This window comes from Hypanus sabinus, chromosome 29 (genome assembly GCF_030144855.1).
Source record: "Hypanus sabinus isolate sHypSab1 chromosome 29, sHypSab1.hap1, whole genome shotgun sequence".
Classification (NCBI taxonomy): domain Eukaryota; kingdom Metazoa; phylum Chordata; class Chondrichthyes; order Myliobatiformes; family Dasyatidae; genus Hypanus; species Hypanus sabinus.
In genome coordinates this window covers 11,765,906-11,791,880 of record NC_082734.1, presented here as the reverse complement: position 1 = coordinate 11,791,880, position 25,975 = coordinate 11,765,906, and the positions used below count along the sequence as shown (strand labels likewise).

At 41.6% G+C, this 25,975-nt stretch overlaps 1 protein-coding gene across 4 annotated transcripts in view; it reads left to right on the top strand.

Annotated features, from left to right (window-relative positions):
* Window positions 1-25,975, top strand: part of LOC132382983 (CCR4-NOT transcription complex subunit 3-like) — a 147,777-nt gene that overhangs the window by 93,370 nt on the left and 28,432 nt on the right. For 3 of the 4 annotated variants that reach the window (XM_059953634.1, XM_059953632.1, XM_059953630.1), the window contains exons 4-12: window positions 41-115; window positions 6,994-7,083; window positions 8,058-8,186; window positions 9,490-9,516; window positions 9,637-9,705; window positions 14,013-14,232; window positions 17,049-17,191; window positions 18,217-18,270; window positions 22,758-22,924. In XM_059953634.1, coding sequence (XP_059809617.1) covers window positions 41-115; window positions 6,994-7,083; window positions 8,058-8,186; window positions 9,490-9,516; window positions 9,637-9,705; window positions 14,013-14,232; window positions 17,049-17,191; window positions 18,217-18,270; window positions 22,758-22,924 — 974 coding nt within the window. The remainder of the gene's footprint in view (window positions 1-40; window positions 116-6,993; window positions 7,084-8,057; window positions 8,187-9,489; window positions 9,517-9,636; window positions 9,706-14,012; window positions 14,233-17,048; window positions 17,192-18,216; window positions 18,271-22,757; window positions 22,925-25,975) is intronic. The other variant, XM_059953633.1, reaches the window with a different exon arrangement.

Sequence of the window (25,975 nt, the reverse complement as noted above, 5' to 3'; positions counted from 1 at the left end):
GTTGAATAAATACCCATTCTAACAATCTTCTTGTAATCAGGTTCACAGCGCAGCAAATGCAAATCAGAAGGAAAAATATGAAGCAGACCTGAAGAAGGAAATTAAGAAACTACAGGTGAGCCAAAATAAACAAAGCATTTTTTGACCATGCACTACCTATGGAGCACTCACCTTGGAACTCTGTCTGGTAGTTTGAAAGTTTGGTGCAGCACTTGGTGCAAGTGTGGAGATCACTGGTGTGAGCATAAAGATTGTGATTTTACATCTCTTATCACTGCACCAAAAAACTTATGCTTCTTTCCCATTCCACCCTGTCCCTCAAAAATTGACAACTTCATTTCCTGCTTGTGTGTCAAAGGTTAAATTATCCAGCATTTCGATGACTCAGATAGTGTCAGAACCTTTTCCGCACTCTTCATGGGAATGCAGTGCATGTTTTATGCATGGCACAGAATGACAAAAATGTGTGAAATCGTTATGTTTGTTTTTGCTAAGAATACTTTCCATTTCCTAATACTCCTGGTTACTCATTGTTACAAGTGCCATTCAGCCATATTGTTAAGGTAATTTAAAAGTGTTCAGTCATCAGTAACAGGAATATGGCTGAAAATTTTGGTTGTGGTTAGAGCATGAATGACTTAATTTTGTCAGAAATTGTGCATTGTGACACAACAGAGCAGCTTTTCACTGTTCTGACATTATGTCAGACCCATTGTCTTTAGGTTTGTCAGTGGCTGAAAAGTTCTGTTGAGATGCTACATTTGCAGCTTTACAGGCCTCACCTTAAACTGCTCAAGCCACATAATGGCAGGTCATGTTACAGCAAGGACCTAGCATTAATTGAAGGATGCATTTGATAAACAGGTTAGATAATAACTGGACAAGATGTTTTGATGTATTTGTTGTAGCCTGCGTTTTGTATACCTTCGTACTAATCCTTGAGAAAATGGTGATAGCAAACAAATTGTTGGAAGGACTCAACAGGTAAGCAGTGTCTGCAGGAGGAAAGGCATTATCAATGTTTTGGGTCAAACCCCTGCATTGAAGTTCGAGGGGTGATTGATAAGTTTGTGGCCTAAGGGAGAAGGAATCAAATTTAGAAAACCTAGCACATTTATTTTTCAACATAGTCCCCTCCTAAATTTACACACTTAGTCCAACGGTCGTGGAGCATACGGATCTTGGACCTCCAGAAAGTGTACACAGTAGGGGTGATTGATAAGTTCATGGCCTAGGGTAGAAGAAAATGAGTTTTTAACTTCAAACTTTCTGCATAATCACTCAAAGAGTTGACCTGCATGTGCATGTAATGAGAGCTGTATAACTCATCTCTTTCTACCTTAGGCCACAAACATATCAATCACCAATCTGGACACTTTCTGAAGGTCCAAGATCCGTATGCTCCACGACTGCTGGACTAAATGTGTAAATGTAGGAGGGGACTGTGTTGAAAAATAAATGTGCTAGGTTTTCTTAAATTGACTCTTTCTACCTTAGGCCACGAACTGGAGAAGGGGGAAACAAGATGTTGAAGTATGAGGAGATGAGTTTGGTGGGGCAAGAGCAGGCAGAAACAGTGGGTCTACCAGGGCAGTCCTGTTGTGGATCTTCAGTAGGAGGTAGGAACACAAAGTGTGGGGTTGAAGCACTGTCAGCTTAGAGGCTGTGAAAATGTGGGTGGCAGATGCTGGCTTAGTGTTTATCGATAGGGTCATTGTCCTTGTTTGTTGGCAAGGTTACGATTGGTGTAAAGTGAATGAAGGGCTGTATGTACAGAGGAGGTGAAGTTGGGGTGGGCCAGCAGAGTGAAGGAGTCAAGATGGTTGATGTCACAGTGGTAAATGCAGATACAAAGGTTGAGAGAGAGTAAAAGGCCCTAAGGGAGTATCCAAGACAAAAGGGGGTGTTGAAGGTAATGAGAAGGAGTCATCAGTGGGGTGTGTTGACTCATTGTCAAAGAAATAGTCATGGATGTGGAGGAGATGGAAGAATTCCACATCATGACTGGCCCAAAACTTGTTGTATTGGCACAGAGGTTCAAACATGAGGCCTTTGATGAGGAGAGACTGCTTTGGAAGGTCATGGAGAATGATAAAGACCTGGCAGTGTTTGGAGCTGGGGACAGAATTAGGATCAGAAGAAAGAGGAGAGGATAATGGGAGAGGAATTTAGGGGAAGGGGGGGTGGAATGAGAAGAGGGTGGGATGGGATTTCAGGAGAAAGGCCAGAAGGAACTTTTATTTATTTAGAGATGCAGTGTGGAACAGGCCCTTCTGCCCAGAAATCCACCTATTTAAACCTAACCTAATCACGGGACACTTTACAAAGACCAATTAACCTACTAGCTGGTACACCTTTGTAATGCAGAAGGAAACTGGAGCACCGAGAGGGAACCCAGGTGCTCATGGGAAGGATGTACAAACTTCCTAAAGACAGCATCAGAATTGAACTCTGATGCCCCAAGCTGTAATAGCATTGCGCTAACCGGTACTCTACGTGGCGTCCCAAAATCTATCTCTGACTAGTTGGGAGCCTTTCTTTCACTTTAACCCCAGTGGAATCACGAACACCAAAACAGGCCCTTTGATGCTCTGAGTTCGTTTACACACAGCAAACGCCAGTTTACATCAACACCATTTTATTCTCCCCACGCTCCCCATCAACTTCACACCCCCCTCCCCCCAGATCCCAGCCCTCACCTACATAATTTACAGGGGCCAATTATCCTTTCAACTCGCTCATCTTTGGGATGTGGGAGGAAATTGGTGCTCTCGGGGGAATCCTACACTGTCACGGAGAGAATGTGCAAGCTCTACAGACAGCACCCGAGGTCAGGATTGAATCTGGGTCACTGGAAATATCCCACCCCTGGGTGGGATACGAGATCAGAAGGTGGGGGCTGTGGTGGGAACAGAGGTGGGGGGAAGGAAGAGTAGTGTAGTGTTGATGGAGTCCACCTTCTGTTTGTCTAGTAGAGTGTTGGGAGCTTGAGGCTGGGTGGGAGAGCAAGCTGGTACTGACAAAGTTTTAGGAGCCTGAAGTTGGATGCAAGAACAAGAAAGTCCAGAAATGGTCCAGGTGAATATGAAAGCTTATGAATCTTTGGTTCCAATTTCCAATTTTTAATGGAAGTAGGAACATTCCCCATCAGCAAGGTCTTAAAAGCCTCCATTTCTTTCTACAACAAAGAAACATTCAGTTCCCCTCTACCAGCATTCTCATCTGCCTTTCTTATCTTGTTCTTACTCTGAACAAACTTTTCATTTGATTCCATTCTCTCCAAGTTGGAAGCGTATCCACATGGGCCCCAGCTATACCTGTTTTTTTGATAGCCATATGAAACAGTCCTGGTTTCAGACCTTTTCTTGTACCACTCCCTAACATTTTCTCTATTACACTGATGACTGCATTTGTGCTGCTTCTTGCAGCTGTGCAGAACTTAGCCATTTTATCACCCTCACCGCGAATTCTGTCCTAGTTTTCATATTCACCTGGACCATTTCTGACACCTCTTCTTTTTCTAGATCTCTCAGTCTCCATCTCAGAGGCAAACTATGCGGTGATATTTACTATAAACCCATCAACTGCTTACACTACACTTTTTCCCACCCTGACCTGTGAGAGTACAGTTCCTTTCTTCCAATTTCTCTATCTCTACAACAAGCCCTGCAGATGAGGCTTTCTCTTCTAGGACATCTGAAATGTCTTCCTTTTACAGGATGTTTGGCTTCTCCTCTGCTGTGGTTGATGGAGCCGACCTTCTGTTCATCATATTTCTGATCTCACCCCACTTCATCCCATCCAGAACAGAGATGGAGTTCCCCTTATCCTCATCTTTCACCCTATGAGTATCTGCATCCAGAATATCAGTTTCAAACAGATCCCATCATCAGCCACATATCCCTACCCCCTTCCTCCTATCATAGTGACCACTCCCTGATCTGATCATCCCTCCACACCTATTCCTCCTTGACCTCTGGCACTTCCTCCTACCCTTGTAGTTTTTGTAACACTTGTCCTCTTCTCTTCCTCTTCACTGTCCTGGGCCCTAAACAGTCCTTCCAGGTGATGCAAAGGTTCACATGCTTCTCGTCCAACTTTGCTGAATTTGGATTCTTGTATGTGGGTGGAACCAGTGCAGACTGGGTGACCATTTCTCAGAATGTCTAAGCTCTGTTTGAAATGGCCATCCTGAGCTCCCAGTTGTAGACCAGGTTAACTCCTCTTACTAACCTGTCCCTCCTTGGCATCTTTTCTGTCTGTGCAAACTGGAAAAACAGCACCCTCTATTCCTCTCAACTGAGTCAGCTGGGGTGATATACTGTTTCCGGTGCTCCCGATGTGGCCATTTATACAATGGGGAGACCCGCCGCAGACTGGGAGACTGTTTCACCAAACACCGGCGCTCAGTCCTCCAGCAGTGGCGGGATTTCCCTGTGGCCACACGCTTCAATTCCACTCCCACTCCGACATGTCTGTCCATGGCCTCCTCTACTGTCAAGATGAGGCCACACGCAGGTCGATGGAGCAATACCTTATCTCCCGCCTAGGTAGCCTCCTACTTGCCGGCATGAACATCCAACTCACTGACCTCCGTTGATACCTCTGCCCCCCACCCTTACCCCCATCCCTATCTATTATTTTAGTCTGATTCTCTTTCTCTCTCTATTTTCCCCCCTCACTATAATCTCCCCCCAGCCCTACCTTTCTTTCTCTTTTATTTCCCATAATTCTCCACCTTCCCCCTAGCCCATTTCCCTCCAGCCTATCACTTCCTAGCTCTCTACTTCATCCCTCCCCCCACTTCTTCTCCCACCTCGACCATCCCACGTTACTTCACTCCTGATGAAGGGTTTCGGCCCGGAACGTTGTCACTACCTCCTCCCATAGATGCTGTCTGGCCTGCTGAGTTCTGCTGGCATTTTGTATTTTTACCCTGTATTCCTCCTGGTTAAGTTTTCCAATTTTAGGTAATCTTTCTTCCCCCCCAACCCCGCTATTGCCACCTCCCTATTTTATCCCCTTCCCCTCTTCGCTTAATTTTCTCTAGGCTTCTCAATTTTGTCCCCTTTCCGGCACACACGCCCAGCCCCTCCATCCATAATAAAGGGAAAGAGAGGTGTCCTTTCACAGTGAGAAGCGAGACATAACAAAGCAACTCACTGATTTGCGAAGATAAAAGTCTTGCCACGTCACTTTCCTTGCACGTTCTCCAACTTGAGAATTGGCAATAAACTTTTCCCCCATCAACAAAAGAGAGAACACGATTCGCTGAATGCAGGGCCTCTAACTGCTAATTCCTGATGTTCTGATTTCTCCTGCGCTGCTTCAGTTGGCGACACCAGCATAGAATCAGCTCGTCCACTGGGCCACGAAGCCTTGGAGCCCCGAAGGCTGCGTCCATGGGATTTCAAATAGCGGCTGATCGTGAGCCCCCGGGAGCAGGTGCCACCACTGCAAAGAACCAAAATCTGAGTTTAACTCCAGGTCGGGGTCTCCCAACAGAACCCCATCCACCCTGGAAAGGGAAAACAGTGACATCAAATGTAGAAATTAATCTGTTTTCGCAGATGAGCTCAAATGAGTTGTTAAGTGCCATCGTAGCTCCATGTGTTTAGTGTCATTCTTTCTAGATGGCATAGGTCAGGAGTTTGTGCGTTTCAAAGGATTCATGGGAGATTATGATGCATTTTGCCAGAGACGTACTGAAGACATGGTGTGCTGATAATCAAATGGCCTGCTTGATCTGAGATAGTGCTGATCTGCATGAGTCCTGCTGGATTTGTACTCATCCAAGCAATGGAGATTATTAAGTCACACTTTTAATTTGTTTTATTGTAGAGGATGACAGGGTAGTAGCATGTGTGATAAATACCCGTTATCCATTTACTCATGTAGCCATAATTTTAACATGGCTGCTTGAATTAAATATCTGATCTGGATGAATGCAGGAATGTTGAGGGTTTTCTCTGTGTTGTATCAAAGAAAAAATGAAGACCATATTAACAAACAGAAAGGTGAGCATGTACACTAGAAACAGAATACTGCAGTGCTGCATTTATTCCATGCTGACTTAGGAAGTGAAGAGACTGGAAGCGGCTGAATTATGGTTCTACAGGAAAATGTTAAAAATATCATGGACCACACACACATCACCCAAGCAGTTAGGTCACTCGTACCAACAATAAGAGAAAGACAACTCAGATTCCTAGGACACATCATGCAGAAAGATGAACTAGAAAATCTCATACTCTTTGGAAAGATCGAGGGGAGCAAACCTAGAGGCTTATGTACATCAAAAGCCTAACCAGGTGGCTAGACATCAAGGAAATGGAAGTCGTCGAAAGAACAAGGGATCGATCTGTGTGGAAAACCATGGTCACCAGCGTCCACATCAGATATGTTACCTAGACAGTATCAAAGAGATTTAGTGTACAATGAAATGAACAACTTTAGGTTCTAAATAAATCACTAGTTTAGTTTAGCCTATATACTTTCCAAGTTTCAAAAGAAAGAATATTACAAAATGTTTGAGCTCAATTTTTTTTTACAAGGTTGAACCATCTTGAAATTTGCAAATAAATTCTGGCATTAAGTCAACAGTGTAAAAGGTGGAAGAGAATCTAACATGATAGAGTTTGGTGAAATTCACTGCTTTTAGATGTGCCTGTAATGTTTACCAGAACTTAAAGTGAAGCTATTTTGAGTTGAACTTCTACTCAAATATAAGAAAAATATTTGTGAGTCTGTTAAAATTAAAAAAAAACATTTAGGGAGAAGTATTGGCATTCAAAGTTACAGACAAATAAGGAGACTATTAAGAGGACTGTCATCCCAACTTTGGAACTAAAACATTTTCTGGTAAACTTTAAAAACATATCCAGGAAAAATCTGTTTAAGAATAGATTTACATTAAAAAGCAAAACATTATAAGCTTTTTCTGTAGCATGCCACTGTCAATTTGACTTATTTAAAATTATTTTATGTTTACAGAGGTTGCGAGACCAAATAAAGACATGGGTGGCCTCCAACGAAATTAAAGACAAGAGGCAGCTGCAAGACAACAGGAAACTCATTGAAACGGTAATGTATCACCATGCATTCCTGCAGGATCAATGTTCCATTCCATAACACCTGTTTGCTCAGTCAGGCACGTGGTGCTTGGTACCTCCTGATGCTTCTCTGTACCACAAGCTCATCATATGATGTATTTTTGTGTTTTGATTTAAAACATCATGTACTTACTCTTGAGAACTTTCCCCCAGAATTTTCTCTCATTTGCAATGAATTTTATCTATATCAAACAATGAGGAAGATTTGACACCTACCAAGTTGCTCTCATGTAAGATCATAATGCAGTTGAATTTAGTATGAACTCAGTGAGGTTAACACAACCTGAACATTCTGTGTTGTCTGGTCTGGACTTTGTAAATTTCCCCCTATCATTTTCTAGAAACTCCTTCCCTTTGGTTCGAGTGTCTAGCCTAATTTTGCATGACTATCTCCAGTAAGACTGAGCAACTTTTTGTACGTTTACCACTGTTGTGTAACCCACTCTTGAAAGCCCCACTTCCTTGGCTGCTGCATATAAATTTCATAGAAGTGTGTGCATGACATTTGGCCACTGAATGTGAATGTGCTTTTTATTTAAATCATTCGTGTGACATATTTTGGTGGTAATATTTGTTGTATGATTAAATGCAATTGATGTCTGAATAGGCTTTGTGCATTCCCATATTACCCGGAGGTTTCAGGCTTGAATGCTGGGTCATCTTGACATTCAAATCTGCTGACTTCTGTCAATGGGAGCTTGACCAATTCTCCTAATGTTTGTCTTTGATTGTTCAATCTTCCACCTGAAAAAGTGAGAAGATCATCTGCCAATTCCCTGTGAGCATAGCTCTCATGTCATTCAGTCTCAGAGGAATCTGTGGCATGTCTTCATCAGCTGAAGGAGGTTGATCATAGAGAAGGAAATGGGTTGGGTGGTGAAGAATTCAGGGTACAATTTTTAAATCTGAGTGTGCAGTTCAAGTATTTAAATCTTTTTTATAAAGCAAATGGAAAGGTTCAAGATAGTGGAGAGAGAAACAAAGACCAAAGCCTATTCAAAAGAAGGGCTGGGATCGGCGACAAAGGTGGATCCTGCACAGAAGGAAAAAGAAGAAATCTGTCAGTGGTTGACGGTAAGTGATTGGCAGAGCAGCCAGAATCTTTCCAAAGACACAGTTCCGTTTGCAGACACACTTTAGTCAGCTTGAGAACTCCCGATGCTACTGTTCCCAGAAGTCAGTAAACTTCAGGTGAAGAGGAGAGAAAAGTAGTGAGTCTGAAGCTCTCACTTCAGGGATGCTGCTAGATTCTGTCTCTGGTTTTCCTTCACCTTTATCTTTAAAATTCTTTTTTTTGAGACCTGCTTTCCTTTGCCCCCATTATATTTCAGTCTTTTTATGCATTTTAAATTGTCACCTTTCACCTGCCTGGGGAATGTTAACATATTGAAAGCATTATATAAATGCAAATTGTTGTTGTTTATGCACAGACCTCATTTAAAATGCTGGTAGTATAATGTCAGTGTTACCTCTGGGGATGATATATTTTCTACTGTTACGTAGTCAACCCCAGGTATGGACTTACTGACTGGAAAAAGCCACAAACTGTTTGCCTGCAAGTGGCCGCATAGGGCAGTAAATAGTGTATTCAGACAATGTTGTGATAGAATATTAGGAGGGAATAACATTGATATATGTGTTAGTGCTGCAAATTGTCATGAAATGTCCCTGGATTGAAAGCCTGTTCCAATTAGAATTCTTATCTGAAAAATGTCTGAATTGCAGTTAAGGTTTCTTTGTAACTATTGCCTTCAACTTAACTAAACTTTCAAAGCAATTAAGTTTAAAAGGAAGTGCTAGGTATATGAGACTAATCCACACAATGCACAGTTTGCAGCAGTCACTCTAGAATAATTGGACTCAGTCCTTTGACTCGGGCACAATAGTGTAGCAGATTTCACAACGCTATTACAGTGCCAGCAACCCCATTTCAATTCTGCCGCTGTCTGTAAGGAGTTTGTACGTTCTTCCTGTAGCTGTGTGAATTTCCTCTGGGTGCTGTGGTCTTCTCCCCCATTACAAAGGTGTACGGGTTAGTAGGTTAATTGCACACGATAGTAATTGGATGACAAGGGCTTGTTGGGCTGGAAGGGCCTGTAACTATGCTGTATCTCTAAATAAATGGTGGACTAGGGTGATGGATTAGTGCTTTGTTATGGCCATAATGAAAATATGTCTCTACTTACTAATGCTTCCAATATATGATTGTCAGCGTAACCTGCTCTTCTGTGTCTCACCCTGCACCATCACCCTCTGGGAAAGGACTTTCGATGTCAGTCTAATGAATCTAAGCTGTTAATTAAGAAAGTGATTCTAATTAATATTATACATCTCTTTTTTCCCCTCTTTCCCCACAATCTGTCGTCTTCCATTTCAGAATACGATAGACTCATTAAATATGCAGGTGAGTTGAATGGCTAATTTAGTTTGAAGCTTTTTTCATATTGTAATTGCAGTTGATTAATTTTTGAGTCTCCTGCTATGCCGTGCAGATCAGTGAAGGTAATCATGTTGCCGTTCCCAGGTTGATCTCTTTGAAAGTGAAATGGAAACGTTGTCGGCAGTGACGAGGAAAAAGAAGGGCGAGAAAGAGGTGGGAATAAGTGCTTTTGTTTAGCCCACGTTTAATATGAGCATGTGCCTATTATTTTGCGTTGTTGAATACATTTATCATACTCCTTACAGAAAATCTTTGTTCATGTAACTCAGATTTATATTATTGTACAATATCCTCGCCTTCCTGTGTTCATTGCTCACATTATATTAACGTGCAATCCTCTATACATCTCACATTTTTGTTACTGTGTACTCTTATGCACATCTTATACTGCTGTCTGCATGTACTATGTCGTACATCCCTGCTATTGCGCAGTCTACGTCTCATTATTCTTATTAGTGTTTCTGTCATTTTTTTGAGCTTCTGTCACTATTGTAATTGCTTTACTGAATAGCTCTTATGTTTTCTTTCTCACACTTGTTACTTTAAACTCCATGGGTAAGTGCCATACTCAGGAATTGTTGGTTCTTGGCTACTCGTTCCCGATTACAGTATTCTTCCTTGTGTTAATTGTGGTGTATTGCTGTGAATAAATATTTCCTATTTATTCAATAAGTGACAGATGCCCCAACAATGTGTTGGAAATTCCTGAAAAATCCTTTATTAGACATTGGGAAAACTGAAACCATCATCTACAGTTCTTGCTGAAGAACCTTTGTCTCTTTGCCACCAACCTCAACTCTTTCCTCCGACCCCAGTCTCAAACAGAAGCAGACAATTGTAGAACTCTGTTCAGCTCAGAGCTGTGCTCTTATCCGCTGTCCTTTCCAAAAAAAAAACCCATGGTCATGGTACTTCTCATCCAACTCTGCCATACTGGTGCTGCCCTCCCCTAGGTCAGCTAATCCAAACTGCTTTGACCTATCAAAGCTTGGGACATCTCAAATACTTGCCCTGAAACCCTTCAGGATACAAACATCACCATACAGGTGTAATCCCAACACTAGACCTGCAGATATCAGATGGAGTCACAGCTGCTTGAAGGGTCCCTGCTTTGATGAACACAGACGTGCTAAGTTCTGGTTTTGTATGCTTGGTTGTGGGTGTGCTTACAGGGCCCAATTCTGAATGTGCAAGAGTAGGACTGACATTGATACAGAGTTTCCTATGGCCCTAAGGGACTGGGTAAATTAAAATGATCAGGACTTCACTTCTCATGCAGGACAATTGTAGAACTCTGTTCAGCTCAGAGCTGTGCTCTTATCCGCTGTCCTTTCCAAAAAAAAAACCCATGGTCATGGTACTTCTCATCCAACTCTGCCATACTGGTGCTGCCCTCCCCTAGGTCAGCTAATCCAAACTGCTTTGACCTATCAAAGCTTGGGACATCTCAAATACTTGCCCTGAAACCCTTCAGGATACAAACATCACCATACAGGTGTAATCCCAACACTAGACCTGCAGATATCAGATGGAGTCACAGCTGCTTGAAGGGTCCCTGCTTTGATGAACACAGACGTGCTAAGTTCTGGTTTTGTATGCTTGGTTGTGGGTGTGCTTACAGGGCCCAATTCTGAATGTGCAAGAGTAGGACTGACATTGATACAGAGTTTCCTATGGCCCTAAGGGACTGGGTAAATTAAAATGATCAGGACTTCACTTCTCATGCAGGAGAATTCCTAGGTTTGCATATTCTGCTCATCATCAAGTCTGATCACTGGTCTCCTGATGCCTCATACTTAAAATTTTCTCGTTTTGTTTTCATTTATGCACGCAGCAACTTATTTTTGCAATTTGCTAACTCAGCTATCCTTTTTTCCCCCACATCCACTAGTTTTTCACTTTGACACAATCCCAACTTATCCCACTCCAACTCTCCACCCTCAGACCCATTCTTTTCACCTTTTCTAACCTATAACCATTCTCTTTATCACTCAACCCAACTCATCCTAACCCTGTCAAGTCAACCTGTCCTTCCTTCAAATTGTGATCCTTGTTCTCTCTGATTAACCGTATAATCATATACAATTACAGCACGGAAACCGGCTATCTCGGCCCTTCTAGTCCATGCCGAACGCTTAATCTTACCTAGTCCAACCTACCTGCACTTAGCCCATAACCCTTCTTTCCTTTCCTTCCCATATACCTATCCAATTTTTTTTAAATGACAAAATCGAACCTGCCTCTACCACTTCTACTGGAAGCTTGTTCCACACAGCTACCACTCTCTGAGTAAAGTAGTTCCCCCTCATGTTACCCCTAAACTTTCGCCCCTTAACTCTCAACTCATGTCCTCTTGTTTGAATCTCCCCTACTCTCAATGGAAAAAGCCTATCCACATCAACTCTATCTATCCCCCTCATAATTTTAAATACCTCTATCAAGTCCCCCCTTAATCTTCTACGCTCCAAAGAATAAAGACCTAACTTGTTCAACCTTTCTCTGTAACTTAGGTGCTGAAACCCAGGTAACATTCTAGTAAATCTCCGCTCAATACTCTCTCTATTTTGTTAGATATCTTACCTATAATTCGGTGACCAGAACTGTGCATAATACTCTAAATTTGGCCTCACTAATGCTTTGTACAATTTTAGCATTACATCCCAACTCCTATACTCAATGTTCTGATTTATAAAGACCAGCCTACCAAAAACTTTCTTTACCACCCTATCCACATGAGATTCCACCTTCAGAGAACTATGCACCATTATTCCTAGATCACTCTGTTCTACTTTCCCTTCTGTCCTTGGATCATTCCCTTGCTCTTCACACGGTATCTTCATCGCTTCTCTGTTCTTCCTCCCTCATGTGTCCTCGTATCACCCCCACAGCACCACGTCCTCTGCTTGATTTTGTATCCTCATGTTCCCCTCATCTACTGATCCTCATTAGTCATCTGTCTACTTCACAAAGCAAAGTGCTTGATCACCCCTTCTTTGGAACAACAGAAAATCTCTTTTGTTCATAGAAGGGAATGGGAATTCATTTCCATGTCAGAAACCTGTTCTCATTCTTGGCTTTGATTGTATTCCTGTACCCGTTGTGTGTCAGCTGTGCCTCTGAATTAGAACTGTTCAAAGCTGAACTAAAAGTCAGGTCTAACACTTCATTGCAGCATTGAGGGAGCACAGCTTTGCTGGGAGCACCATCTTGTAGATGGTATAGCTCCTCAGATGAATGTAGGTAAGACCATGACACTATTTTGAAGATGGGTAGGGAAGTTGCCAGTGATAACTAAAGAGTATTCACCTGCCTTTGTAACCAAAATAAACTTTACCTGCACCTTGCCGTGTTGTTGTTTGTGGGAGCTTGCTGTGTGCAAATTGGCTGCCAGGTTTTCTGCATTATAACCTCCAGCGTACTTAATTAGCTAGAAAATGCATTGGGACATCCTGAAAGGAACATGAAAGGCGCTGTAAAACTGCGTTCTTTTTTTAAAAATCTTTTCCGCGTGGGATGTTTATCCATGTCAAAGGTTCTGTATAAATGCAAATTGTAATTATTTATGGTCTGAATTAATACAATTGCCAAAAGTATTGTTTAAAAACAAGAACCTCTTACACAACTTATTTATTGCAGTACTTTTAATGAATGTGTTTTCAAACAGTTTTTAGGACAGCATTGTGAGTGCTGAGCATACTGTTTGGCATGTCATACCCAGTTTAAAAGATGCATCGTGACATTTCAGCCTGGCAGCCACGCAACAGCGGATTATTCGCCGAGGTGCGTAGGACCTCCGCCAAGGTTCCATGTCAGAAACCCCCTGTGAATATGTCTTGGATTGAGGCTGTGTTGGCTTGGCACAGTTCTGGGCACTCTCACTCATGAGTTAGAAGATTGTGGGTTCAAGCCACATTCTTGTTTCGAGCAATGAGCTTCATAATCTTTGCTGACACAACAGTGCAAGGCAAAGTGATGTGCTAGATCCTGGATGAGACATTAAACTGAATCAGCATTTCCCAATTCAGGTGGCCATAAAATACACCATGGCGCTTTTTGAAGAAAGTCAGTGTTTTCTTCCAGTGCCTTCAGCTAACATCTCCAAAACAGATTAATTGATTGGGCTTCTCACACTTTGTGTGGTCTTGATTTGTATAATTAACTATTGTGCTTCCCTCTGGAGTGACTGTAAAAACATATCAAAAGCCTTTAAATTGCCTAAGGATTTGGAAAGGGACCTAAATGCAAGCCTGTTTATTTTAATAGGATACATCACAAGTCATAATTAATGGACTAATTTAATGTTGTTTTCCAGTCTTTCCCATTAATGATACTAAATTAGTGAATGTACACTAGTCTTGAAATAATAATTGAAGACTGCCACTGATCAGCCTTTAATGAATGAGATTTAAGTATAATCTGATTTCTGTTCCTGCTGTCTAACCGTGGTAATCCTTCTGCAGAAACAGGACAGGCTAGAAGAATTGAAGCATTACATCGAGAGGCACAGGTACCATATTAAAATGCTGGAAACCCTCCTACGTATGTTAGACAACAGCACAATAGAAGTGGACCAGATTAAGAAGATCAAAGATGACGTTGAATACTATGTTGATTCCTCTCAGGACCCAGACTTTAAAGAAAATGAGTTTTTATACGATGACCTAGACCTTGAGGATATAGGTAAGGCTATTTTCAGTGAATGACAAAGTTACTTTAAACTAGCCAATGGTGAGCCCTTTGCGAAAACGTATTTTGTGTATGTTAAACTTGTCCCACTAGTGGAAGAATTTAACCTTGTGAGGTTTTTAATCTCTTGATTTCCACAGTCTGAAATAAATTCACTCTTTTTTTGCTGAACGGATTTGCAACGTTCCATTTTTTGTATAATGTAAAATGACCAGGAAACAATTTGCTCAGCTGTTTGTGGCAGTGAATTCCAAATATTCACCACCTTCTGGTTAAAGAAATTCCTCCTCATCTTTGTTCTAAAGGGATGATCTTCTAATTTGAAGCTGTGTCCTCTGGTCCTAGACTCTTCCACTAATGGAAACATCCTCTCCATGTTCACTCCATTGGCCTTTCAATATTTAGTAGGTTTTAATGAGATTCCTCCCCCCACCCCCCAACATTCTTCTAAACTCAAGCAAGTACAGGCCCAGAGCCATCAAATACTCTTCATACATTGACCCTTTCATTTCTGGCATCATTCTTGTAAACCTCCTCTGGGCTCTCTCTATTGCCAGCACATCCTTTCTTAGATACGGCACCCAAAACTGCACATAATATTTCAAATATGGTCTGACCAATGCCTTCAGCATTACATCCTTGCTTTTATCTTCTACTCCTCTCAAAATGAATGCTAACGTTACATTTGCCTTCTGACTCAACCTTCAAATCAACATTTAGGCATTTTTGCAGTAGGACTCCCAAGTCTGTTCGCACCTCCAGTCTCAGAATTCACATCTCATTTGGAATATACTCTTTGCCTTTACTGCTTCTACCAAAGTGCATGACCATAATACTTCTCTATACTGTATTCCAACTAATAAACCTAAGATTCTGCTCATACTGGATATCCTTTGCTCATTCTTCTAATCTGTCCTTCTGCAGACTCCCTTCTTCCTCAACACTACCTGCCCCTCCACTGATCTTAGTATCTTCCACAAACTTGGCCTCAAAGCCATCGATTCTGTCATCCAGATAACTAACATATAACGTGAAAAGTAACAGACCCAAGCGGAACTCTGGAGCTGTTTAGGATGAATGTGCAATAGTTTATTTATTATTGGGATACAGCGCGGACCAAGCCCTTCCAGCCCTTTGAGCCTCATTGCCCAGCAACCCCCGATTTAGCCCTAGCCTAATCACGAGACAATTTATAATGACCAGTTAATCTACTAACTGCTACGTCTTTGGACTGTGGAAGGAAAATGGAGCATCCAGAGAAAGCCCACACATTCCACAGACTCCTTACAGATGACGTTGGAATTGGTCCAAACTCCAACTCCCCGAACTGTAATAATGTGGTGCTGACTGCTATGCTACTGTGACATTGCTAGTAGGTTCTTGGACATGTGTTCAAAGAAGTTGTCCTTCAAGATGTAAATTGAATGGCTCTTGATGGCAGGTCATTATAACATAGTAGTCTGAAGAATTAGCTTTGTGGATATTCGTTGTGAGGCTAGGAGATACTTTAAGAACTTTGAAGAGAGAGAAAGAGATTATAGTGATAATGTTAAAGTATGTATTTCATGCAGTTCAGGTTGCCTCACCATAGGAAGGATATTGAGGCTTTGAAGAGGGTACGGAAGTGGTTTACCAGGATGCTGCCTGGTTTAGAGGGTATGTGCTATCGTGAGAGGGTGGATAAACTTGGGTTGTTTTCTCTGGAGCAGTGGAGGTTGAGGGGAGATCTGTTAGAGGTTTATAAGATCATGAGAGGCATAGGTAGCGTAGGCAGGGTGTATATGTTTCTCAAGGTTGAAATGTCTAACACCAGAGGGCACGCATTGAAGATGAGAGGAGGTAGGTTCAAGTGCATGTGAGGGGTAAGTTTTAACTCAGAGTGGTGGATGCCTGGAATGCCCTGCCTGGTATGATGGTAGAGGCAAATGCATTAGAGAATTTAAAGAGACATTTGGAAAGGCACATGATGTAAGGAAGCTGGAGGGATATGGACATTGTGTAGGTAAGAAGGACTCGTGTTTGAGTGTTATTGATTTGTCTTTTAGCAGGTTCAGCACAACATTGTTGGCCAAATGGCCTGTTCCTGTGCTGCACTGTTCTATGTGCAGAAAAATAAAAAAGTCATGGGTTTGACAGATACTGCCATGAAATAGAGTTAGCGGGATGTGTTGTCCGAGATTAAAATTAACCGAAGTAGAAAACGACATCATCACCTGAGACACTGACGATTCAAAGAGGTAAAATTTAGTGGTTGAAAAATGGCAATGTTGAATGTTTGGGTATATTGGTATAGTAATTAACACACACTCTCAATATTATGAGCAACAAACAGCTACGTAGGTACTAGATCAATTAATTTTTCTGGGCCAGAGGTTACCATTACCAGAGACCTGTAACGTGGATGACTAAGACTGAGAGTTAAAGGAAAAAATAGTTTTCTAATTAGCAAACAGCTGAGCCTGTTCAGATAGAAAGACTCTAGATTAGCTTATCTTGCTGGTTAATGAACTGTTGAGTACAGCACTGTGATTGGTTGCTGTAGAGTGTCACTGACTAATCAACCATCGTTACTCATTCCAGTTGAGATTCTGCTTCCAATTAGAGCAGAGCTTCAGCTGGTGCTAATTTAGCCCTGGGGCCTGAGGACTGGGGGTGGTGGGGTGAGGAGGGGGGAGGTCGTTTTAACAGTGCTGAGTTCAGAGGGAGTGTGTCCTCTGCTCCTGTGGAATGACAATGCCTTGTTGGAGATGGACAGGAGCCTGACCAATTCCACTTTTCAGTGTTTTTAAGACTCTCTTCCATTTTTTCAGCACAAACATCAATAATGGCAACATCACCAGCAAGCAACAGTAATAGCAATGTGGAAGATGAACTTTTTAATCAGTGTAACAGCACTCCCACCTCTACGACCTCAAGTTCTCCTGTACCTCTCAGCCCAGCCAACCAGTCTGTGGTGAGTATTTGCATGTCCTTTGTGTTAAAAGTGAAGATCCAAATTTGCAAGTCATTAAGACCAGCTTGTCAGCACAGTAAAACAATGTCACCTGTCTCATTAAGGCCTGAGAGAGTTGTCAAAATGCTGATCCAGGCACTCAGATCTGTGTTCTGAGACCTCCCTTCACCCCACTGCAGTCTGTATCAGATGGTGGGTGTATTTTTACTGCATGTTTCCAGGTCAATGCTTCTGAGCTGGAAATGAGAGAAGATGTGATGTATGAAGTTATGACAGGACAGCTCTTGTTGTATTTGCTCTTCTTGCTTAAGGTCTGGCACTGGTTTTCAGTGTAAATGGTCTCCCATTTAAAATGCTTTCAATTTGGAGTAGTGTCATTTTTTTCTTGAAAAGGTGTTTCTCCTGATCTGTTTCTTCGTCCATAACAATATACCAAAAGGTGCTTCTGTAGATGGCAACAATCAAATGATTATTAGCTGGCTGGTGGTGTAGTGAATTTGGCCTCATTAAAAACAACAGACCAAAAAAGCAGCAAAGAACAACAAATGCGAGTGTTAATAGTCATGTTATAAAGCCACCGAGTCATGCAGCATGGAAACAGGCCTTTCAGCCTAATTGGTCCATGCTGACAAAGATTCCCAAATAAGCTAGTTCCACTTGGCCCATATTCTTCCTTTTCCTATCCAAGTGCATTTAACAGTCGTTAATGTGCCACTTCATCTGGTCGCTATTCCCATATACTGACCCCTGTCTGTGTGAACACCCTGTTAGACCACTTCATCACAATCAAGTCAGCCCTTATCTGCTGATGGGCTTTCTGCAACAAATGAATCGCAAACCTTTTGTCATCCCAAACCCATCATGTCCATTTGGCCCACGTGCCGGGGGTCCTTTCAAATCAGACTCTGGATGAATACTTTCCTGAAAGAGTATCTTACCAGAATTTCTTAGAAGGGGAGCATTGAACTGTGGAGTTACTGTGAGGTTGGGCTATTTTTGTGCTAATTTTAAAATCTTTATTTCAGGAAAATCATGAAGATGAGCGGAAACGGAGTAGGTCAGACAGCGAAATGAGCATGGTCAGTCTGCTTTCTGAGAACGCAAATTGCACAGTGTTGTAATGAATGTGTGTCATTAAATTCAGCTCGGGTCCCAGCTTGTGCAATGCATAAAAACTGCACGTTGTTGCAGATTGAGACATCCATACTAAAATCCACTTTGAGAAATGTCAAATGTGTTCATCTTCTGCAGCCTCAAATTTATTTCTTCCACATACATCAAAACATGCAGTGAAATGTCATTTGCATTGACAGCCAGCACTGCCTAAGGAAGTGCTGGGGGTTGTCTTAAGTGTCGCCACACATTCCAGCGTCAACATAGCATACCCACAGTTCCTTGTTAGTTTCTCACTCTAAAAGGATGGTAGCTTTACCCCCTCTGGGACAGCTCCTTCACTGAATGCTAAAAGAGCCACATTCTCCCTCTGTCCTTGAGAAAATACCTGTCTTTCATTTTTACCTGTGATGGACTTGAAGTTTGCAGTGCCGGGAATTGTAGCTCACTGTCAGGGATCTCACTATCTTGTCAGGTTCCTTTTTTTTCGTCATTGAATTTGAAATTAAACCTATATTAAGTGAAGTACTGTCGACACTGGAAGTCTGAGGTGGCTGGTTGAAACATTGGGTTCGTACCAGCCTCGTGCAAACAATCCAGCAATTCCTACTTCTCTCAAAGCTTAAGCTTAGCAAATTCTTTCCTTTCAGATGTTTACTTAGCTCCTTTTTATCACAAATGTGTTATATATCATTACATTTAGGCAGGATTCTGACGGAGTTGTTCAGTGATAATCCTGCGGATAGTAACTTCATATCACTTGCTCTTTAACCATTTTCCAAATCTGCCTCCAGTATTTATCTGCTAGTTCATTCCACAGCATAACCATTCATTGGTTTAAAACAATATCTTCCTGTCACTTTGGGTTCTTCATTCAACAGTTTTTGATCCTTCTGCCAGTGGGATCAATGTCTTTAACGCTCTATAGTTAAGCATTTCATGTTTTTATGTTCCTTCAATTTGGAGGAGATGACCCAGGCTTCTGTCTCTCCACATAATTCATGTCCTTCATTCATGGAATCTTTCAGGTTTTCGCTAATATTGACACCCAAAGCTCAGTGCACCATGACGATTCTGGTCGAACCAGTAAAGGTTCTTCATAACACTTTTGCTTTTGTATTCTATGCCTTTGTTTTGAATGCTCAGTATTCTGTCTGCTCTTTTTTTTGAACAACTTGACCATAATACAGGAGCAGAATTAGGCTATTCAGCCCATCAAGTCTGCTCCACCATTTCATCATGGCTGATCCTGGATCTCATTCAACCCCATACACCTGCCCTCTCACAATATCCCTTGATGCCCCAACCAATCAGAAATCTATCAACTTCCGTTTTAAATATATCCATAAACTTGGCCTCCACTGCCGTCTATGGCAGCGTTCCACAGATTCACCACTCATTGGCTAAAAAAAATTCCCTTGTGATCTAAAAGGCCAATTTTGAGTCTGTGTCCTGTAGTTCTGGATACCCCCACCAGAGGAAATAGCCTCTCCACATCCACCTTATCTGGTCCTTTCAACATTGGTAAGTTTCAATGAGATCCCCAGGCATTCTTTTACATTCCAGTGAGTACAGGCCCAAAGCTGCCAAACACTCCTTGTATGTTAACCCCATTCATTCCTGGAATCATCCTTATGAACCTCCTCTGGACTTTTTCCAGTGACAGTACTTTTTTTCTGAGATGAGGGGCCCAAATCTGTTGACAATACTCCAAGTGCAGCTTTACTAGTGTCATATAAAGCCTCAGCATTATCTCCTTGTTATTATATTCTACTCTCCTTGAAATAAAGGCTGACATTGCATTTGCCTTCTTTACCACAGACTCATCCTGTGAATTAACTTTGAGTTCTCCTTTGCACCTCTGATGCTTGAATTTTCCCCCATTTAGATAATAGTCTGCACTATTGTTCCTTTAACTAAAATGTATTATCATACATTTTCCAGCAATGTATTCCATCTGCCACTTTTTTGCTCATTCTTTCGACTTGTCTAGGTCTTGCTGCAATCGCGTGGCTTCCTCAGCGCTACCTACCCTTCTACCTATCTTCATATCATCCACAAACTTTGCCACAAAGCCATCAATTCCACTATCTAAATCATTGACAAACAATGTGAACAGTAGTGGTCCCAATACTGATCCTGGAGGAACACCACTAGCCACTGGCAGCCAACCAGAAAAACCCCCCTTTATTCCCTCTTGCTGCACTTCTTTCTTTTCTTTCTAAATCTTTTTATTAATATTAGTAATATGGACAGAATACAGATGATATATTGATAAAGAAATTACCAACATACACATTCCATTACATATGGAAAAAAAAACACATACATAATAGTTACAATATAAATGAGTTTACCAAGACATAAGCCATAAGATATATGTATGGACATAGTAAATCTAAATATTTCATAATGTATAATATAAAAAAACAGAAAAAAGAAAGAAAAAAAAACAAAAAAAAATTTATATAATGCAAAACTAACTAATCTAATCTAATAACTATAACTAATAAGTAATATAAAAGAAAAAAAAACAAACAAAAGAGAAGGAAAAAAAAAGTGGGCTGTTTATAATATCTCACAAAAATAAGTATTCATCAATGCCGTCACTGCTGCACTTCTCTCAAGCTTGGTCAAGTTGTATTGCTGTCTTCATGAGCAATCTTCTAGGATTATGCCCCCAGTCCTCTGCTTATATTCTGCTTTTCCTACCAAGATGTAGCACTTCAAATTTCTTGGCATTCCGTTTTATTACATCTTAGTTTTATTTCGGTAGTACGGACCCCTTGGGGATTTCACTGTGCACTTCTCTCAAGCTTTAAGTCAGACTTTCATTATTGACTTTTCCCTGTACGTCAGGCAGTTTTGTGCTGCAGCTGCCTTTATTCTATGGTGTTATATGATCATTTCTGATCATAAGCCCAGTAAGTGCACCATATCACAAGCATTTTGGTGGTCTATATATAACACATTAACTGCATTTCCTTCATTGACAGTTACTTCATTAATAAAGTTAATTAAACAGTCTAACATTCTGTACTGGCTTTCTGTTAGTCCACGCTTGTCCAAGTGATGACTAATTTGGTCCCTGATTATATTTCCAGAACTTTTCCCACAAACAAAATTAAACTGATCTTGTGGTTCCTGGGTTTGTATCTATACCATTTTTTTTAATGTGAGTGTACTGTTGCACCACCTCAATTGGATGATTATGGTCAAGTTCTTTGCAGTTTCCTCTCTTAGCAACTGAGGATATATTGCTTCTGGGCCAGATGATTTATTCACTGCAGTTGCTATTTCTGATCTCTACTTTCACAACTCTTGACCCGTTCATAATCACAGCATCATCTTGCTTAGAGATTCCAGCAATTGCTTCTTTAAGGTTCATTTGTTTTCTTAACCATGCTCTCTACCTTTGAACTAGATTTCTGATTCGGTCTCTGATCAGTCTTGCCTCCCCCTTTACAATGCATTTCCTGTTGATATGCCAGTAGAATATTTTTGGACTTTCTTTTACTTTCACTGTTGCTTCTTTTCTGTTTCCTTTGCCTCTCACTTCAGTTTTCACTTCTCTCCTGAGCTTCATGTCATCAGCCTGATCCCTGGCTGTGGTTACAGCCTGTCATCTATCGTGCTGTTTTTCCCTGTTCTGTTTTCAACCTTATTTTCATCGTCCTTAACTTTTAATTTCCTGACTATTCCTTCATGGGAATGTGTCTACTCTCAAGATAAAGGCCTTCTCTGATTTAATTAGATTTTGATTGCCTAGCTTTGACTCTAATTTACCCAGGCAGGGCTTTTTCTCTTATGACTGTTTTTACCTATGGTTGGTCTATAGCGGTTAGAGTGATGCTATTACATCTTGGGCGTTAAGAGTTGAGATTTCAATCCCGGTGCCTCTAAGGGGTTTGTACGTCCTCCCCGTGGAATGCATTGGTTTCCTTCCACAGTTCAAAGATGTGCCATTTAGTAGGTTAATTGGTCATTGTAATTTGTCCTGTGATTAGGCTAAAGATTAAATTGGTTGGTTGCTGGTGGCGCAGCTCAAAGGACCTATTCCCTCCTAAATCTCTAAATAAAAGAAGGTTTTGAACATATTTCAGAAACCGCCTCTCTGTGCCCATTAACGTGCCCACTAGCAAGTATGCGTCTGGATATTTGAAGTTCCCAATTATAGTCACTGCTTTACTTTTGAGCATTTCCTCAAATTTGCCTCTCCATATAAACATATTATAGCAAGCATCTATTAGGTCATGCATTGATTGTGGTTAATAAATACTATTTCAGTTTGATATAAGAATTTGTGATTTGGTAGAATGTGTATTTGGGAACATAGTGGAGGAAGTATGATACAGAATGATTTGTAAAAGGGTGGAGGGCAAGTAATTAAAATGTCTACCTCCTTCCCATTTGCCATTCACATCTCTTTCCTGCTTTTTTTTCCATCCTGCAGTCCCCTGCAAAGGTTCTTGGCAAGACTCATCATGGTAACAATCTCCCTCCATCCATTTCTATTTCTCAGAGTGCGCAGGGGTCGAACACAAAAACACCGACCCTGCCCTCAAATGGATCCAGCAACGGTGGAAGTAAACTGCTACAAACCAGCAAAAGCTACTCTCTGTAAGTGCAGATACCTCGGTGAGGTCATCTAGGATACATGATTAACCCTCATCTCGCAGTACTGTAAAATATTTTGCTCTTTAATATGGGCTTTGTACATTTATAGAGAAGTACCCTGTCAGTCCCCCTCAGGAAAAAATTAGTACTGTATAAATCATTATCAATGAGGCATACTCAGGGCTGGGTTTGTTAGATTTGATTTTGTTTTACACTTCAGCATCAAATATTGAGGAGTTCATTCCCTTCTCCAGGGGTTGGCCTGTAATCTAAACTGATGGTCTAGTGCATTACTGAGGGAGTACTGTGTTACCCAAGACTCCATTTTGTCTGGTGATTCAGTCACTATTACAAATCTTATTGCGTGTTCGTAGAACATAATCTTTTGAATACACGGCTTAACTTCTCTCTTCAAAGGGTTTTTAAACTATTCTTTGCTGTTTAGTGGCCTTGTTGCATCTTAATTGGCATCTGTTCTGTTGGTACTATATGTGTAATGAGAAGTGGATGCAGTTTAGGAATAAAGCAACCTCCCATTGCTGTAGAGGTTCTGAAGCCAGCTAAGATTAATGCAGTAACATAACTAGACTAGACACGACTGGACTAGCAGGCAGAGTTCTGGATCGGTGATCTAGTTTGGAGTTTGTATTCCACTATGGCAGCTGGGTGATTAAGTTTAAGCATCCAGAATCTGGAATTTAAAAAATATAGTAGAACCATAGTGAAGGCACCCAGAATAAGATGGATGGTTAAAAAAAGCAAAGATAGTGTGCCAGTCAGACTAGGCTGTCAGGAAGGGTGGGCAAATGATAGGACAATATTGTTGCCAGGTGGGTGAGTATGTCAGAAGGGGCACGTCAAAAGATCAGTGTTATAGACAATAGGTGCAGAAGTAGAACATTCGGCCCTTTGAGCCTGCACCACCATTTTGAGATCATGGCTGATCAATTACTATCAATGCCCGGTTCCTGCCTTGTCCCCATATCCCTTGATTCCCCTATCCATAAGATACCCATCTAGCTCCTTGAAAGCATCCAGAGAATTGGCCTCCACTACCTTCTGAGGCAGTGCATTCCAGACCCCCACATCTCTCCGGGAGAAGAAGTTCTTCCTTAACTCTGTCCTAAATGACCTACCCCTTATTCTCAAACAATGCCCTCTGGTACTAGACTCTCCCAGCATCTGGAACATATTTCCTGCCTCTATCTTGTCCAATCCCTTAATAATCTTATATGTTTCAATCAGATCCCCTCTCAATCTCCTTAATTCCAGTGTGTACAAGCCCAGTCTCTCTAACCTCTCTGCTTAAGACAGTCCAGACATCCCAGCAATTAACCTCGTGAATCTACGCTGCACTTCCTCTACAGCCAGGACGTCCTTCCTTAACCCTGGAGACCAAAACTGTACACAATACTCCAGGTGTGGTCTCACCAGGGCTCTGTACAAATGCAAGAGGATTTCCTTGCTCTTGTACTCAAATCCCTTTGTAATAAAGGTCAACATTCCATTAGCCTTTTTCACTGCCTGCTGCACTTGCTCATTCACCTTCTGTGACTGATGAACAAGGACTCTTGAGATCCCTTTGTATTTCTCCCTTACCTAACTCTACACTGTTCAGATAATAATCTGCCTTCCTGTTCTTACTCCCAAAGTGGATAACCTCACACTTATTCACATTAAACGCTATCTGCCAAGTATCTGCCCACTCACCCAGCCTATCCATGTCACCCTGAATTCTCCTAACATCCTCATCACATGTCACACTGCCACCCAGCTTAGTATCATCAGCAAATTTGCTGATGTTATTTTTTATGCCCTCATCCAAATCGTTAATGTAAATGGTAAACAGCTGTGGTCCCAATACCGAGCCCTGCGGCATCCCACTAGTCACCACCTGCCATTCCGAGAAACACCCATTCACCGCTACCCTTTGCTTTCTATCTGCCAACCAGTTTTCTATCTATGTCAATGCCTCCCCCCGATGCCCTGAGCTTTGATTTTACCCACCAATCTTTTATGTGGGACCTTATCAAATGCCTTCTGAAAATTGAGGTACACTACATCCACTGGATCTCCCCCGTCTAACTTCCTGGTTACATCCTCGAAAAACTCCAACGGTTTAGTCAAGCATGATTTACCCTTGGTAAATCCATGCTGACTCGGCCCAATCCTATCACTGCTATCTAAATATGCCACTATTTCATCCTTAATAATGGACTCTAGCATCTTTCCCACCACCGATGTCAGGCTGACAGGTCGATAGTTCTCTGTTTTCTCCCTCCCTCCTTTTTTAAAAAGTGGGATAACATTAGCCGTTCTCCAATCCTCAGGAACTGACCCTGAATCTAAGGAACATTGGAAAATGATTACCAATGCATTCGCAATTTCCAGGGCCACCTCCTTTAGAACCCTAGGGTGCAGACCATCTGGACCTGGGGATTTGTCAGTCTTCAGTCCCATCAGTTTTCTCATCACCGTTTCCTTCCGAATGTCAATCTGTTTCATTTCCTCTGTTACCCTATGTCCTTGGCCCATCCATACATCTGGGAGATTGCTTGTGTCTTCCTTAGTGAAAACAGATCTAAAGTACTCATTAAATTCTTCTGCCATTTCTCTGTTTCCCATAATAATTTCATCCAATTCATTCTTCAAGGGCCCAACATTGTTCTTAACTATCTTCTTTCTCTTCACATACCTAAAAAAGCTTTTGCTATCTTCCTTTATATTCCTGGCTAGCTTGTGTTTTTCATTTTTTCTCCCCGTATTGTCTTTTTAGTTAAGTTCTGTTGTTCCTTAAAAACTTCCCAATCATCTGTCCTCCCACTCACCTTAGCTCTATCATATTTCCTTTTTTTTAGTGCTATGCAATCTCTGACTTCCTCTGTCAACCACTGTGGACCCCTTCCCCCCTTTGAATCCTGCCATTGCTGTTCCACTGTCTTTTCTGCTAGGCTTTCCGTCCAGACAACTTTGGCCAGCTCCTCCCTCATGGCACACCTCCGAGCTGCCCTTATGCTTCTCAAATTGCAGATAAAAGCTTATCATATTGTGATC